Genomic DNA, 18104 nt, shown 5'->3' on the forward strand with positions numbered 1-18104 from the left:
CTATTTAGCACTGATCCATTAAGGACACGCTCTTCAAAACCCCAATTTCACATCGGATTACTATAATGTGCATGGCGACACCTTGAGCTCAGCGGCTAATTAACACACCTGTTTCGTCTCTGTGTGCAACCTCAAGTCTCTGCAAACACTAGATGGCATGGCAGGCCAAGAAATAGCCGCACACCCAGCAGCCGATTGATGGAGAGAGACTTTGTCCAGCGTTTCTGCAGCACTTCTACTGTTGTTCCTTGCTTCCCTTTCTGCCGCTGCAGACTGGCTCTTCTATGAGCTCTGTCTCCCGAGAGCAGGACAGGATATTGTCCCCAGACACCGAACCTCAAGAGGACATCAAGTTTCTTCTGGAGGACTGCTGAGGCTGAGGAGAGGACACCATGCATTACTTCTGGATACACAGCGTTTGGATCCTCTGCGCTGCTTTTCTCTTCACCTTTCAAGGTAAGATGACAAACTCACCCTGTTGGTGACAAGGACATACTCAGCGTGCGTAAACATTCTGGAGTCCTTGCGATTGGATCTGCTATTATTAGCTTGTGGGGCATGTCAACGTTTGTTTTGGTTCTGCCGCACACGTATCTCTACTTGAGATATAAAGTTGCAGTGTGTTGACTGTGCTCAGCGAGGGTAGAGTAAACACAGCAGGGGCTTCAACAGAGCAGATAAGAATAAATAGGATGAAAATTGCAGACGGCGAGGATTTGACTTGAACATAGACCATTGAGATGACCTGTTTCTGCTTTGTGTTTTACATGTGAGTTTGTTGTGTTGTCCCGTTGAGAAACTTTTGGTGACGCTTTTATTTATTTATTTATTTATGTTTATGTTGGCTTAACCAATTTGCATATTCATTTTCTACATAGACGATGAACATTTTCCTGCTCAAAAAATAAAGGGAACACTCAAATAACACATCCTAGATCTGAATGAATGAATAAAATATGAAAATAATTTCCACCTGTTGTCCATTTGCACAACAGCAGGTGATATTGATTGTCAATCAGTGTTGCTTTCTAAGTGGACAGTTTGATTTCACAGAAGTTTGATTTACTTGGAGTTATATTGTGTTGTCTGAGTGTTCCCTTTATTTTTTTGAGCAATATATATATATATAATTATTTCAATATATGACACACTATTGAGAATTCCCAGTCCAAAATGTTACACACCAATCAAAATCAACAAGTCTGAAAACTCACATAATCTGTCTTGTGAAACAGAATGACTCTATATTTGTTTATGAAATAAACAAATATTCCATAATATTTGTTTATGGAATTTGACAGGCCTGTCAGATTCCTCTGTGTTCACCCAGTGACTATACTAATAGAGCAGATTTGGTTCCTCTCATGAAGTTGACAATTGGATCAATGAACTGGTTTTGTTTGTCACAAGACACAAGTCTGTCAAAAGATGAAGCTTTGTGCAAGCATTATGAATTCATCTTAAAACAGCTGGTGTGCTGCTGATGACCCTGGATTGCGTGAGGAAAAGAATTAGCTTTCGAGTTTTATGATACTGCAGATGGTTTTAAATTTTTCATTACTCCAGTGAATTATCTTTTTTAAAGTACTTAAAGTTTTCCTCACTATTTTGCTTACAGTTTTTCCAAACATTTATCACTAAATAACCAGCATATTCAGTTCATAGGTGATTGACAAGTTAGGTTCTTAAACAGTTAAATTAAACAGTGTGACACCACTGTAAAAAGTACTGTTGAAAATCAAATGTACAGTTGTACTTGTCATTTGATTTTATGATTTGATCAACTTTTAGTACATTTTTAAATATTTTCTTCTGAGATGTTGTATGCGCCACACTCACAATTTTGTTCTTCTGATTACCAACAACACATCCAGTTTCTAAATAACCAACATGTTGGCTTCTTTAAATTATCATCATTGTCAAAAATATTTCAAAATACAATGTCACATAACATTTTAAACTGTTGTTTTGGATGGAAACAGGCCTGTCAGGATAATATCAATATTGGGTCTCAAGAAGAAATGGGAATTGCTTACAAGATATCCTGTGGTCCTAACTTCAAAACTTTATTTACATCAAGTCTGTTAGCAGTGAGCTCTGTTCTTGCTTGTTTTTGTGTTTTTCACCTATGCCGCTGCAACAGTTTTCCAAATATAGGACACTAATAAATATTAAGGAATTTTATCTTTGTGTTGAGGTTTAATTTGTATGCCATGTTTTTTTTTTTAAGCTGTACCCTCATGATGGATGCTCTTGCCTAAAAGACTACCATACCGCATTTCTGCTTAGATGTGATAGATATTTGATTTGAAACAGTTTGGTCATCATTAACACTTTAATTATGTTAATGGTCCATAAAAAAGTAATTCATAAATATAAAATAAAATATAAGTAAATAGGACGCTTTTCCACGGCAACTCCTAAAATGTGGAATGACTCACTATTGCACATCAGAGATTGCTGTATCATTGTTTATTTTTATAGAGATAAAGATAGTACTCCTTAAACTTTACCTTTGGTTTGAACGCCACCCGAGATATTCATTTTAGCTTGTCATCAGACTTGCATGTTTGTATATTTTTTGCATCCTCATATTTTATTACACTTGTTAATTATAGTATTTTAATACATTTTAGATACCCAATATTGCCTTGTCTAATGAAAGCAGCACAGTGTCTTTTTGTATTGGCTGGTCATGTACTTCACTGCTAGTAAAGCATTCCAGTTGATAAGAAGATGAAATCTGCAGCTTGAGTCTGTCACTCTAGGATTCTGTGACTTACTTGAGCTTCCTCATTCTGAATCCTCTTGATCCTCCAGAGAGCAGCAGCTCATCCCCACACAGACATTCAGAGTGTGTCTTTGTCACAGTGTCTGTGTGAGTGTATCACTGCTGGCTCTGTGAGCTGTTTGGGAATGATTACCTCAGACAAAGAGACTGTCCGATTCTGTATTCAATTTCAGGCCATGTTTGCATGACTGGCTCTCCCAAGAGAGTTTTCCTTCAAATTTATTGTTAAGTACGCAATGAACATAGCTATAAAGTTACTGATTGGAAACAATAACAATAAAACCAATAGCCTCTGTCAACTTTGTCAATGCAAAAATTACAGAAGCAGACAACTAATACTTACTTCTTGAAGTAGTGTAAATCAGAAAGAAGGTACATGTAAAATTGTGAAAAAAAATTTATGTTCCAAAAATATGCTTCTAGGTTACTCTGTTTTTTTTATTACTTTGTCTCACAACTCAAGTAGCCTGGCCTTCCTATGCAATTCTGCTAAATTCTCATGTCCCTTCACTGCCTTGCTTAGGTTTTCTCCCACTGAAATATGTTTCTCTTGGGTAGAATTGTTTTCTGCCATGGTTGTAGTTTCAGAGTTTACAATATTATTATTGAAAAAATTGCTCAGAAAGTGTTTGTTTGTGGATCAAACTGAAACCCACACAAATGATAATCCTGATTGAGTTAGAAATTAACCCTGCCACTCCCAGATTTCATTCTTCTGGGCAGATATTTGTATTTGCATATTGGTACATTCTCAAGACGGAAAACTAATTTAAAAAATCATCTAAAACGAAGAGTAAGAGCAGTAAAGTGATTATGAGACGCATTAAAAAAGGACGCCCACTTGTGTTTATTTGAACATTTCAGACTTCTATGGCCACATTAGACATTCATGCTGAAGGGGGAAATAATCCTCTGAGGGTTTTTCCAACTACACAGGATAAAAGTCCTGGGCTACAACCTGACTTATCTTTCCCCCCCATGTTTTAACCATGTTCAATTAGCAAATAACTAAATTGATTTATTTTATGAAATTGTTTCCAGCTTTTGAAAGAAATGGTTGATTATAAAGTATCCCCATGCTATGTCTTCTATGAAAGTGCAATATAAATATTCATCCATTTATTTTTTTATACCTACTTGTCCTTGCAAGGTCTCAGGGTAGGTTGAGTGTGGATAACCTCAGCAGGTCACCAGTCCATCATGGGGCAATACAGACACACAAAATGCAGCCATGCAAATAAACACTCACACTTGGGGCAATTTAGAGTGATCACTTAACCCATGGTGTCATGTTCACTCGGCTGTGTTGAGAGTTGGTATGTGTGTGTGTTGTTTTCCTCCTTTCCAGTTGGTCCTCCTCAAGCTTAATCAGGAAATGTGTTCAGAGGAGTATTTCCCAACCATGGTCCTCAACGCACTCTGCTGCAAGTTTTATATGTTTCCCTGCTTTAATACACTTGATTCAAATAATTGCAGTTCAGCAAAAGCCTGTTAATCTGCCATCATTTGAAGTCACACGTGGCAAAGCAGGCAAGACGACTACATGCAGTGCAGTGTGTCTTGAGGATCAGGTTTGAGAAACAGTGATTTAGAGGAGCAGGTTCTCTGTGACAGATGCCAGATAATTCTCTCAAGTCCAGTGGTAACCTGGCTTCTGCTTTATTGGTGTTTTCTACCCATCTCACTTTGAGTACTTGCCTCATTCTTTTGATGATGTGGGAGAAGTTAGTTAAGAAAACCAACTTGTGCACAAGAAAATGTACAAACTCCATTGCATATTTTTCGTTTTCACTTTATTTCAAATGTTGTTAAAACAGGTAATGGGCAGGTAAAGGTTGTATGAAGGCTGGTGTCAATCTCCAACAGTCATTAGGTAAGAGGTTGGATGCACCTGAAGAAAGCCACCAGTTTATCACAGAAAAATGCATCTAAGTTTTGTTTACATTTTATATTCAAAGTCCGGCAGAAGAACCCAGAACTGACTTATTCTAATAGAATTTGCTAATCAAGCTTCATTCCAGAGAAATACTTTGTCTGCAGAAGTCCAATGTTGTTGATTAGAGACAGGTTTGTTTTTCATTTCTTGTGATTGCACAACCAAAAGGAAACTAGTAAGGAAAAACAACCATGTTTATTTCAACATTTCCTGGTTGTTGTGGTGTAGAACAACAATATATTATTGATATTCACGTTGCTGTCTGTCCAAAACAGGAAGGCAGCAGATTTCTCTGTCTGTTTCTGTATTATTCATTTACACATATACACCTGCAGCACCAGTTAAAAATGTAAGGACTGAGAGAATTTTTCTTGATTTTAAGTGGAAAAGTACAAACAAAGCTCTTTGTGTAAATAATATAAGATTTTCCAAGTTTTAATCCCATAAAATGCTCTAGTGTGTGTGCTATTCATTTGAGCCATCAACAAAACTTGAACTCAGACCAAGTTTTTCTTTTTTTTTTGTTTTTGTTTTTTTGTTGAAAAATGACTTTCATACTTGACTACATTGATCAAAAATATAGGTTTTTTAAAAATTATTATTATTATTATTTTAAATCGGAACAATATATTTTGAAACTGTCCAAAAGCACAATGTACTTTGTCAAACTAATAAAGTGTTTATATCTGTTGAGTGATCTGCTCAGTGTTTATATGGGCTGTGTATGAAGCTCCAGAGTGCAGACATGTGGTGTAAATCTGTCAGAGTGGCTAGAACAATTGGTCCCTTAGAAATCAGAAAATTGTCAACCTCTAATAAATCAAAAATGGCCTGTTTGGATGTTTTGGAGCTTTGAATGACGGCGAGAGAGGTTTTCTTACAGAGTTGTACAGCAACTCAGCAGTACTTTAATATTTTATATATTAGTGACTGTTTGACAGTGAATGGTAAAACAAAGTATTAAAAGTGAAAAGCAATCAATCACACATGTCCAAAATATTCCTGGCAAAGGTTTTACAATAAAATTATAGTTTTCTTTTTGCATGCATATGTCATTAAATGTTTTACACTTTTGGGGGACATTACTTTGGTAATATTAGATTTAGTATTACCAGATTTAGGTGTAGTAAAGTGAGTGTTGATTAACTTCAAACTTGTTGGCATGCTAACTGCTGTGTGGTGTTATTTGTGGCTCCTCCTACCCCTAACATCTAATTTGAGTGGGCTGAAGGAGGCATGGGATCTTTCCACACCCCCATTCTCTGTTGAAGACCAGTAGGAGGTTCTGTGAACATGTAATCATGTCTGTGGGGACCTGTTTATCCATCAGGTAGGGTCTTGGGCAGCCCCCACTCCTGGATTGTCTCAGGCCCTCACACTCCGTGCCAGTGATTGCCAGTGATAGTTCATAAATGAACTACCTGCTAGTTCATTTATGATTCTGGGCAGCTGGGGCTAGGTGCATAGGTATTTACTGACTCCAGCAGGTTGTTTGGCGAGACCTAGTCCCCATGGTTCTGTTAGGCCTTTGTTGGGGGTGATGTGCCCTTGGGTCTCTGGGACCATGAGTGGATCTGCTCTGGCAAAGGCAGCTGCCAGTGAATCCTCGGGGTTTGTCATTACAATTGTTTTTTTTTTTTTTCCTATGGTGCTCTTCCCTGGGCTCCCATGTTTGGGGAACCTTTGGATGTCTCCCAGGTTTTGCAGAAAGTTTTATGCACATTTATAACTGAAATGCAGCTACTGTATTGTTCTTGTGACTACTTAAATGCAATTTTAATAGTACTTTTAATCTTACCCTGTTGCATACCTTTACTTTTAAAGAGAAGAGAGCTATCATATTAAGCTTATCAGGGTTTTTACAAACAAATTGGAGTTTTTGAATACACAGACTGAATTTTGATCCAATAAGGCTTTTATAATCGTACCCTGAAATTCAGTACAAATCTGGAATATTTAATTGGCAGGAATATCCCTGTAGTTCCATAACCAAAATCTGGAACTACATTTTCTTTAAATTTGCTGTAAATCCTTTGAGATTTTGAATCTGACTGATGTTGACAGTATCATAGCGCTTTACCTGAACTGCACAGATGAAAGGTAACCCCACAGCCCCCCCAAAAAAGACACAGAAAAGCTGAGGAAAAATCCCCACCAAAAGCAAGTTCAAAGTCTACATAGGTGCTTCACCTCACACATAAAAGCTGCCTTCACTGTTTTGTATTCACCTCCTTTCAGACAGATGTGAACACTTCTATCCGGTGATGCTCTTATACACTGGTACTTTACAAAAAAATATAGTAATACTGAACGAAGGGCAAAAGAGGCATCCCTGTATTATAGGGAGGGCGAGCTACCTACTATGAGAACAAGGTCTAGTTTTTCAATAATAAGGTTCCAATTCAATATGTTTTGTATCAGCAGTGGCATTACAAGTTGCAGTGATGCTCTGAAAAGTTAGCAAAAACTATGCAAGCATGCTAACCCCTTTTTGTTGCAGCAGTTAATAAAATAAATGCTTTCCAATTTTTTTCTTTAAATTCTTACCAGAAAGCCAAATTTTGGACGACTGTCCTTTTGATCCTCAGAGGTTAATATTGTCCTAAGGAAAGATGTTGCTCCAGCCTAATCCCACACACTTAACCTAGTACTTTTTCTGTGGTTCCTGCTTCATTAGGTTGTCACATACTTTGAACCTTTAATGATTCATGATCTGAGAATAAGAAAAATCTTTAGCACAAACCTCGGAAGACACAGGTATCCACCTGAAGTGACTTTAAAGAAGCAGGAACAAGGCTTAAAAACATTTAGAAGAACAGCAGACAGCCACAACTCATGGGAGACCATGTTTTGGCAACTACTGTTTTATAGTAACTGCTTAACTCTGGCCCATTTTAATGTAAGACTTGATAAATCCCATTTAAAGAAATGACATGAAGAGAGGTATTCTTGAAAAAAGATCCATCAGGTCCTGTTTGTACTTTCCCACAGTCCATGCAGGAGAGTACTACAATGTGTGGAAGAAGATGGTCTGGTAGGTTGAGGCAGAATATAACTTTTGGCTGTACTGCAAAACCCTCTGATCGAACACTGCACACAAACCTGATCATGCCATCCCCACAGTGGAACATGTTGGTGGGAGGGCATCTGAGCACAGTTTATAGAAACATGGACAAAGCAACAGGGCAACTTTGGGAAAAAAGTTACAAAAGATTAGGGTGTAAATTGACCTTCGAACGAGCCAATAAAACACTGTACATTGGTCAGTTAAGGATCCATGCTTTACTCTTGCTGCATTGCACCTGTTAGTCGTGGTTTCACACAAGTGTGCTTCCTGCTTCCCTTCACTTCTGTGTCTTGAACAGTCAGGTTCAGTCACAGTTAATCAGCTACAGTTAAATGATCTGTTACACATCTTCCATCCTGAGCTTCAATCCTGAGCTCCATCATAGCTGTCAGGACACTTATTTCCTGTCAGAAAGTATATCGTTTATTACCTGATGTCCAACATAATTTATTTTCTGTCATTTCAAGTGTCATAAAAATGTGTCTCAATGGATAGATTAGCTGTCCTCCAAACCAAAGGTTGGCAATTTGAGGCTTGGAGAACTTTTCTGTGGAAATGTGCTTGAGAAAGACAAGCCAAATAAGATTTGAAGTGTTTTTTTTTATATAATTTCAGGTACATTATTTTACTTTTGTAAATGCTACAATGAACAGTACCTTTCTGATTTCTTACAATATAGTTGATTTTACATTTCTTGGGTTGATTTACACAAAAAGCAGTGCAATCTATTCCATATCTCTTAAGTTTGCTGGGGGTGAAGCAGACACAGACAGTAAAAAGTGATATTAAGAAGGTAGTATTCTTCTTAATGCTACCTTACCAGTGTAAGGTAGCATTAAGAAGAATGCTAAAGATAAAATAGTAGCTAAAGAGAGGTCATTGTTTAGCCTCTTCAGTGGCTTTACTGAACCTTCTTGTGTTGTGGAAGTGGTGAGCAAGTTCCTGGGATTTTGATTTCATCAAAGCTACTTCTCAGCAAAATGTGGAACGCTCACTTCCTTTTAAATTTAAACATCAAACATCATTGTGCACTTCTCTGCTCCTCAGCTCCTCAAGTCCTTTCAGACAGACTCATTAGGTTGGCTTAGACGGATGTCATGTTCTGCTTCTACTTTAGAGCAGACATTAAGATAAAATGAGAAAATGACAGATAACCAACAGGAACCTTTTAAGTGTTGGTCTTGTCCTGAGTAGGTGGAAGAAAAAAAAAAGGGAGTGAACAGCCATATGCTCACCCACTCCATTTATTACATTGGTAATGGTGTTGACTGAAACATGCATGCTGTTTCAGTCGCTTCTCTTGAATAAGGTTATTAAAGCAACCCGAATTAAATGGGTTCTGCACTTATGCTACTTTGCTACATACCAGCAGCAGACACATTGGATTCTGAACAATTCTGCCTTTTTGATAGAGGTTTCTGTAATTGCAGAGTTCTTTGAGCAGAGTAATGAGCCCTGACAGACTGAGAAAATTGTACAAAAATGAACTTGATTTTGCATTGGATTTGTTCAGATCTCTAGTGCTGAGATGGACTGTAAAATGAGACCAATCCATCAGCATGGATTGAAATTTAAACATCTTGTTCAGACCTGTATAATTGGTCATAATAATTCTGATAATAATAAAAAAGATGTCAAAGGTTTTATGCATTTTCTGCATCTCCAATAAATGAAATCCAGACATGTATGAATATATATATATATATATATATATATATATATATATATGTTTTATAGCATTTTAACACTCGCACAAGTTTATTCTTGAACTACTTTCTCAACATTTGAAGTAGTAAAACATGTTAAGGTAAGATTCAAAAAAGAAAAAAAAATAGATACCAGAAAGTAATACGCAAAGACTGAAAATAAGGTTAGGATGTGGTGGTAGGATAAGAGTTTGCTCCTCTGAGAGAGGAAAGATGGAGGAAAATTAAGATGGAATGATGCTTTTAGAGAAATGAAGAAGCAAGGGGAGATGTGAGTATTCTCCTCTGTGTGTCACATGATACGACTCTGCTCTCTAGATTTGGAGGTGTTGGCTCTCATAAATGTCTTCTACACAGAGATGCAACTCTGGTTCCAGGAAGAAGAAAAACAATCTCTTTGTCGTCATAATGGTTCCAGACTTTAACGCTGCACTTCTATTTTGACCCTGGTCATTTCTCATCCTCTCATGCCTTTGGAAGCCCAAAGATGGAGCAGTAATATTGTCAGTATTACTTACAGTTCTTGTTGCTTACACTGCAGAAGGAAGTAACTGTAGTAATCGATACCAGTCATTTGGGCTCTTTGTATGGTTCTGATTGATATAGGAAGGGAATCAGAATTGTTACATATTGGACTTGGTTGAGCTTTAACCTATTGGAAACTATAAGAAATGTAAAAACTTCCTTTTTCAGTCTGTGATTTCTGATTAACTTGCATCATACTGTGGAGAAAAGATGTCTTCAAGTGTAGTCTAGTTGCTGGAATGCCTGTGGTTTGTGACTCATGACATTTATAGAGCATTTACTTAAGAAACTATATTAAACAAGTTTACTTCATTTAATAATATATAACTGCTAAATCACTTTTTTTTAGCATTTTCTCTGAGTTTTTTTGATTATTACTTGGATCACTCACCACATGCAAAACTGAAATCTTGAATACAAGTTATTTGTACTTGTGATTTACTTCAGTCATTGAAATCAACATTCTTTAATGCTGTTTTATTCCTATTCTTTAACCATTTTGGGTCAGGACGGTTAATTAGTTTTCTTTTTCCCGAAGAAGTCTCTTTACTTATCAAAAGTGTTGCTTTAATTGGGTCAGTTTAAAAAAAATTTAACAAGATGAAGAAATATTGCCTTTGGATATTTTCTATTTACTTCATGAGAAATGATGCAGCATCAAAGTCCTTTTGATCCAGAGCCTCGCTTTTTTCCACATTTTGTTAGGTTACAGCCTTATTAAATTAATTTCTTTCCTCAAAATTCTACACACAAATATTCTGTTATGACAAAAAACAGATTTTGCAAATTTATTAAAAATAGTAAACAAAACTCATAGCCTTATCTCTTTATGAATATGATGCCACAAGCGTTGCACACCTATCTGTTGGCAGTTTTCACCCATACGTTTTTTGAAGTACTGCTCGAGTACCATCCAGTTATATGGGACGCAACAAGGCAGAAACATCTCTCCACAGATGTTTAATCTGATTCAGGTCTGTGTTCTGGCTTGGGCCCTCCAGGACAGTCACAAAATGATTCTAAAGTCTTAGACATCTTTACCATGTGCTTTGGGTCTTGTCCTACTGAAAAATGAATGATCGCCCTAGTATGAGGTCAAGAACAGTCAGGAGCAGGTTTTCATCCAGAATGCAATATATATATATATATATATATATATATATATATATATATATATATATATATATATTTAAATAAAGGTAGGACTCCAATTAACTATGATTGGTTGTATTTCCTACTGAGGAAAAGTATCCCTACAGCAAAATCCTGCTACTTCCTCTTTGGGTTTGGCATTTTCAAAAATGCCAACCTAAGTATCAAGGATTTACTCTTTTGCCAAACAGTGTTTTGCAAGTACAGTAAAAAGTTCTATTTTAGTCTAGTCAAAGCAGTGGACCACATAATTGATGTGTGCCTTACAATGGCTTTGTGTCAACAATTGAACTGTCTTGCCAATGTTTTAGGAACAGCCTTGTCAATACATTTGCCAACTTGTGCCACGGATCTTTGGAACTTCTAAAGAATTTCATTCAATCTCATCAGTTTCTCTTACCAAGTCTGTCAGTTTACGTGAACGACCACATTTCTTTTGGTATACAGTTGTGGCGTACTTTTTCTATCTTCTGATAAAAGATTGAACAGTATTACTAAGAAGTTGAAATCTTAGCATATTGGTGTTAGAAGTTGTTTTTAGAAATGCCAGTTGGGAATGAGGTAGTGTAAATGCAAAAAAGACATCTGAGTATACAAACAACTAAACAGCCCTGCAGTGATTAAAATACATGAAATGCGATATGTGGCGTTTACAGTGTGAGGTTATATATTATTCACGATGAATATTTCCAAACATCAAGGCAGTTTCATCACATTGTCTTTACTTTTCTTCTTTCCTAAATGTTTGCTTATGAAACATAAACGGTGTGTGTTACAATCAAACGCTTATTGCTCTAGTTTTTTTAGGCCACTCTCTAAAACACAACACTACATGTAGCAAGCCTTTTGTAATATCAGGACAAAGAAAATCACCCACAGCTGAGTCTGCCCACATGTATTGACTGCATTATGAGATGTGCAGCTTTGTGTTTTGCAAAGAGCAGAGCAACTATGGCTAACAAAGGGAGTGATCCAAAAATTTCACAGTACAAAATCTCTGGGGTTGGCAAACTGCTGGCAGCTGGTCTCTGTTAGCCAGCCATGATGTTTACTATGAACAAAGAGTACTGCACTGTATCAAAACGGCAAGGTAAAAATGTAGTTATTTGGTATTTGGCTACTGGCCCTAAGTAATTATGCACACTTCTCTAAACTTCAGCGGGGGAGAATCCAAAACTGAATGATATATTACTAAAGTAAGGAAAAATGCAGCAGAGATATTGTTTGTTGTAACATTTTTTTCTATTGCATGAAACTATATAGTTTAATTTTGTTCAACAAATGCTTAACAAGTGACTATGAAGAACTATGAATTTAATCCTCAAAACATCAATCTAGCCTGAGTAGCTGGAATCATAGACATTTCTAGTTTGAAAGTTTAAGACTGATTAAAATAGACAAATGCTTCAAATATTTGTGAACACTACCCAAGAGACCTTGTGGAGGAGCTGTAGCACCTTGGATTACATTTATTGTTCCTGGCTGATTATAAAAACACATAAGACAGTCATGTGGCTTCCATTTATGGGTGACCTCATCTGAGACCTGCAGTGCTGTGACAAAGGTTCAGTGGTTCATAAGAAATATGTAATGTTGTGAAGAAATGGAATGAAAATTGACCTGGCACTGCAAAAATAATGTTATATGTGGCGCTACAATGGGAGTCTAGTTTTGGCTATGAATAACTAAAGTAATTTCCGTGGGTAATTATCTATAAAACTAGTCATTTAGATCAAAATGACAGAGACAGGGCACCACTTAAATGAGGAAAATGGCTAATACTTCAGAAAATGCTCAGGTTTCAAAATAATGGATGATAGTATATGTCCAGCTTGAACGGCAAGATACCATACATGTATGAAACAAACACTGACACGTCTCTTCAATATGCAGCCGTTTATTAACAAAATAATTTTACTGTCCAGGTAAACACTTTAATCAACAACTCTCTAAACTCGTAACCTTCAACTAGACTACTGAGAAGAATATAAAATGAAAATGATAAAGGACTGAGTTAAAAAAAAAATATATATATATATATATATATACAGAATATAAAAGAACCAATACAATTATGTCACAGTTTGGTATGACTTGTGAAAATTGAGAGACCAAATTTATCTCATGTGGAAATAGGACTGTCAATTAGTTTTAGCTAATCCAGATTAAAATATTTCTTCAAATTATTAGTTTAGACTTTTCTTCACAGAGGAACACCATAACTACATTACAAATAAATAAAACATGAAATGACTAACAATGATCTATTTGAATAGCACTGTCTTCAGTGATATTTGTTTGCATTTATTATATTCTTAAACAAAGTCAAAAATTGCTGTCGTGCTTGCTCTGTTAGGACTCTGCACTATAACACAACTGAATGTTATCTAAACGGAAGAAGTCTAGAAAATTAATTTCTATCTACTCCGCCTTTAGATTATCCAATTAAGAGATTTGTGGACTGAGAATCTATTTATAGGTTTGTAGTGGGTAAAGTTCTTTGTCATTCTTGTCTTCAACAAAAATAACATGTTCATTTGCAATTGCCTTATTTGAATGTTGGGTTTGTGTAAATAAGCTGAGAAAACTGCTATACCAAGAATAACCTGCATGGCTCTTGTGCACACAGGATCTAAATGTCCTTATTTATATTTAACTGTAACTCAAGAAGTGACTAGTTTGAAGTATTGTTTGTTAAAATCAGGAAAATTACAAACTGTTTATATAATCAGTGAGGTTGACAATTGATTAATTAACTAGCAATCAATTATTAGCAACAGATCATAAACCCGGCAGTTTTTTTTTTTCTTTCTCAGTTTTAATACAACTATTAAGTACGATTTTAATTGACATACCAATTAAAATTGACAGGTTCAATTAAAATTATTTTATAGCTATAGTTGTGACAGTTGTAGGTTGTCTGGATCTTATGTGTCTGAGGTACTTAAGTACCATCTTAAGTGGGACACACAATTCTTATTTAAATGTTGCAAAGCCCGTAGGGACTTTATCCACTGTGATTGATTAAATTGTATTTGAACCTTGGAGAATGCAATAAATTGTTTTCTGAAAACACATACAATTTTGTTCAGGACAGCTTTCTACTATATTATGTTTAAGGAAGTGGGCAAAAGTAAATATTCCTTTACAACTGAAAATAATACAATATTGATGATGAACCAATTACTTTTAAAGTTCTAATAGAATCTCATGCTCGGTTGGGACATAATGGAGTATGATGGTCTTGTTGTGAAACTTGCTAAAATAAAAGCTTTTTAAAGATGCATGAATAATTCAGATCTCATTTTATGACTTGTTGTATCATTTATGTGCTCTCTATTCCCAAAGTATCTCTACCAACACAATTGTGTTCTTACTATCTTCTGATAACGCTAATATGAGCTCACTAGAAGGAAATGAGAAAGAGTCTCCTGTGAACTTTAACTTCAAAACCTCTTTATGGAACATTATCAGCTCCATAAGGACTATAGGTCATAATTTTTAGCTAAGTATTGCAAATCCTCTTTTCAAACCAGGCAAATGGTATGAAAAGAAAAAAATAAACTTGGGTCTTGTCCTACTATATGGTTGTGGAAGGGATATCTTCCACAACCATATAACTGGTTGTGGAAGATATCCCTAGACTGTATTAAATTTACATTTCCAAACACATAATTCCATAGTTTCTACAAAGAAAAATCACCTAATGTGAAAATAAAAAGTGGTGAAAAAAAATAAAACCTTAAAGGTTTTCTTCTGCTGCTGTTGAGATTGCTGCTGACTACTGCAGGTTATATCATTCACTAACAGCGTTGTTCCTGTTAGTGAAGTTGCAAAAAATGCATCGTTTGAGTCGAAGGACTTCCTCCGTGAGTTTGTTGAACTAACACATAATCATGTTCAATTTAAGTCTGAGATTTCTTTAACTTTTTTCAATCATAAAATGGGGTAATTGATCAAATTAATCAGCAACTTTTGATGGGTAGTCTATTAATTATATGCTTATAGACATGCTGCGAATAACTAATGTATAGCAGAACAGAACAAAGATTGAGATTGTTCATGTAATATACCTGATGTAATTCTGGATATTAATGAAAACAAGTCAGACTTAAGACAATGAATGTGAATTATTACACAACAAAAAAGATAGCAAAATACCTCATTGTACTTCAACACTATTTGCTAAAAATGTTTTTGACATAAAATATGAAAACCAGGGGAAGCTTTTTTTAAATCAATACTTTTGGCATTGAAACACCTCTTTTCCAAATAGGTTTAGTTGATTTGGCAATTCATGGCACATCATTATATTTAAAAAATGACTACATATTAATCAAAACATAAAAAAGTTTTTGGTTACTATGCTATTCACCAGAAATATGCTAAATTATTGAACGCTTATATTTGCAGTACTCAATTATTGAAATTAACAGTGCAATAAAATTTAAGAGAATCAGTTATTAGTGCTATTGATGGTTGTTTGATTTGTTCTGAATAATATTTTTGCAGGCAAGTCTACCAACACCACATTCTTTAATATGCTTAAGCGACAAGACAATTATCGCTTTCCAAATGTTACATTTCAAAAGTCTAGTAAAAATAATTCATGTTGGGCTTATATTTTGTTGTCAGAATTATGTCAGTATATCTACAAGTAATACTCAAATTTATGTAAAAGCTAAATTTTTACTAAAGGTTTCTTTTTTTAATAGAGGTTCCAAACTTCCACAGAGTCATAGGTCTATCAAGCTTTCAATTCCCCCAGCTCTCAGCAGTAATGCCTGAATGGGATTGTTTCTAAATAAAATTGATTCTATTAAAAATATAATTGTATGCATTCTCCCAAACGTAATTATTTCAGCACACTTCAATAAAAATAAAAGAAAAAAGAAAGAGTCCATGCAGATGGTTTCAAATTAAAGGCAATAAAAAAAAAAAAAAAAAAAAAATAATACAGCACTCCTAGGCAAATGATAAGTATAATCTGAGCTCAAAAAATAAAATCATTTGGCCAGATTTAACTTTGGGTTTCTTCTAAGAAGATTTTCTTTGTCCAAGATGAGCTGCATGAAGATTGCTGCATGGTTGGGTAAATGACAAGGTGGATATCTACCAAATTGCCGGTTGATTTATGAAGCAGTTTGGCCACTTACTTTATTCAGCCTCATGTCTGTTTCTGTTTTCCTGTTCACCTTGTGATGAAGTGAGAAAGCCATCTGTTCAAACTGATGATGCATGTTTGATCAACTAGATGGAGGAAGTCCACACGGCGTGAAAGATCTTTTTGTCTATAAAATTGTAATGGTGACAAAATGCGATATATAGAGATACAAAGGGGGTTTCTTTTTTTCTGTCATCCTACGCAAGGAAAGTGATGTAAAGGATTTGCTTGCGTGACTCTGGAATGCTTTAACTGTGAAGAATCCAGTCTTAGTAAAACGGGTGAACCAAAGAGACGTAGGGCAGTTCAGCCATCCGTTTCTAATGGGGAATGGGCCCATCAGAACATTTTTACTGCAAAGCTGGAAACCAAAATTTTCTTTCTCCAAAGGTTGTATAGATTGCAGATCCCTTTGTTACAGATGTATCACAATGTTTCTCAGTTCAATATTGCAAGGAAATGTTTGGCTTCCAAAAAAAAGAAGACATCTGTGCTAAAACAAAAAGCAGTGAGCCAATGTTAAATCTTTTTTTTATTTTTTTTTATTTTACAATGAGCATTTTCGAGAAGGTTTTATGCATGTATAAAATGATTTAACCCTGATTTGGAGTTGATCCTCTCACCTCTAATTCTGCCAGGCTTCCATGATCACTTGACGGTAATGGTATAAAGAGCAAAAGTTAATGGTTGTCGATGTGAGCAACTTAAATATATAACTCGTCTTCATTGATTTTGATCAACTGTGCTGTTTTATTTGAAAAACACCTTACTTAGAGAAAGAATAACAGTGGATTTAACTTACACAGGTCATGTTTCACTGTCTTGCACAAATTATTTTTCATAAATTTGAAAGCTGTAAGATTCTATGTTGACTCTATTCATGTAATTAATGCAAAATATATATTATCTGTACATTCTGGTGGAATCTGATTTCTCACTGAACACAATTGTTCTCAAACTTTCAGGCTACAATTGTGTAAAATATATTGAAGTATTGGCTGCTCTAATTTATTTTATTTTTCTTTATCAATGCTGCATTTCAGCTTGGAGACAAGAAACCATTGAAAAGCAGTGCTTTGTTCTGAAATAAAGTGTGAGTCTCTTGGAATGCAGCCACTCAAGGCACCTAAGCTATTACTATGGTGGCAGCCCTCCAGGAACAGAATGAAAGATTATAGATGACCTGATCTAGTTCAATAAACCCCACCTAATTCACCTCCTTATACAGTTACGACAAAGTATAATTTCAGTTCAAAATAAGATGAGGTCACTGTAGTGTTTTCAAACGTATTCATAATTTATGCCAAGATCATTACTGAGTACAAGTTCTATGTAGATTAAGCATGTATATATATTTTGTAGATGAGGTATATGTTATAGTAGAGGTTATACATATATGTGTAGATATACATGGTTGTGAAATAAATAAATAAATATATGTCTTTTTTCATTTACTGAAGTAACTTCGGTAAGAACAGTAACCATAAATCTTACTCAAGAACAGCCTTATTTCAAAAATAATAATACTTAAATAAAAGTACAATGTATGGTGCAGTACAGCTACTTCTATAAATGCATTTTTTTTAAATGAAGATTACTCAAGTAAACATGATTACCACCTACCTCTGCATTTAACTCATTTGACTTTATGTACACTGAACAACTCTTAACATGTTCATAAAATCATTGAGAAGTTGCCTTTTCACTGTCATAACAGGTTCTGTAAAGCAGAGGACTAACTCTGCTTTACAAGGTGGATATCT

The 18104-nt window shown here is 35.3% G+C and overlaps 1 protein-coding gene across 1 annotated transcript in view; it reads left to right on the forward strand.

Moving 5' to 3' along the window:
* The first annotated feature begins 262 nt into the window (after positions 1-262).
* The window catches only part of lsamp (limbic system associated membrane protein), a 660642-nt gene continuing 642800 nt past the window's right edge, over positions 263-18104 (forward strand). Inside the window, exon 1 of the mRNA XM_055029076.1 lies at positions 263-456. Coding sequence (XP_054885051.1) covers positions 393-456 — 64 coding nt within the window. The 5' untranslated portion in view covers positions 263-392. The remainder of the gene's footprint in view (positions 457-18104) is intronic.

This window comes from Poeciliopsis prolifica, unplaced genomic scaffold, assembly GCF_027474105.1.
Source record: "Poeciliopsis prolifica strain line A6 unplaced genomic scaffold, Auburn_PproV2 SCAFFOLD004, whole genome shotgun sequence".
Classification (NCBI taxonomy): domain Eukaryota; kingdom Metazoa; phylum Chordata; class Actinopteri; order Cyprinodontiformes; family Poeciliidae; genus Poeciliopsis; species Poeciliopsis prolifica.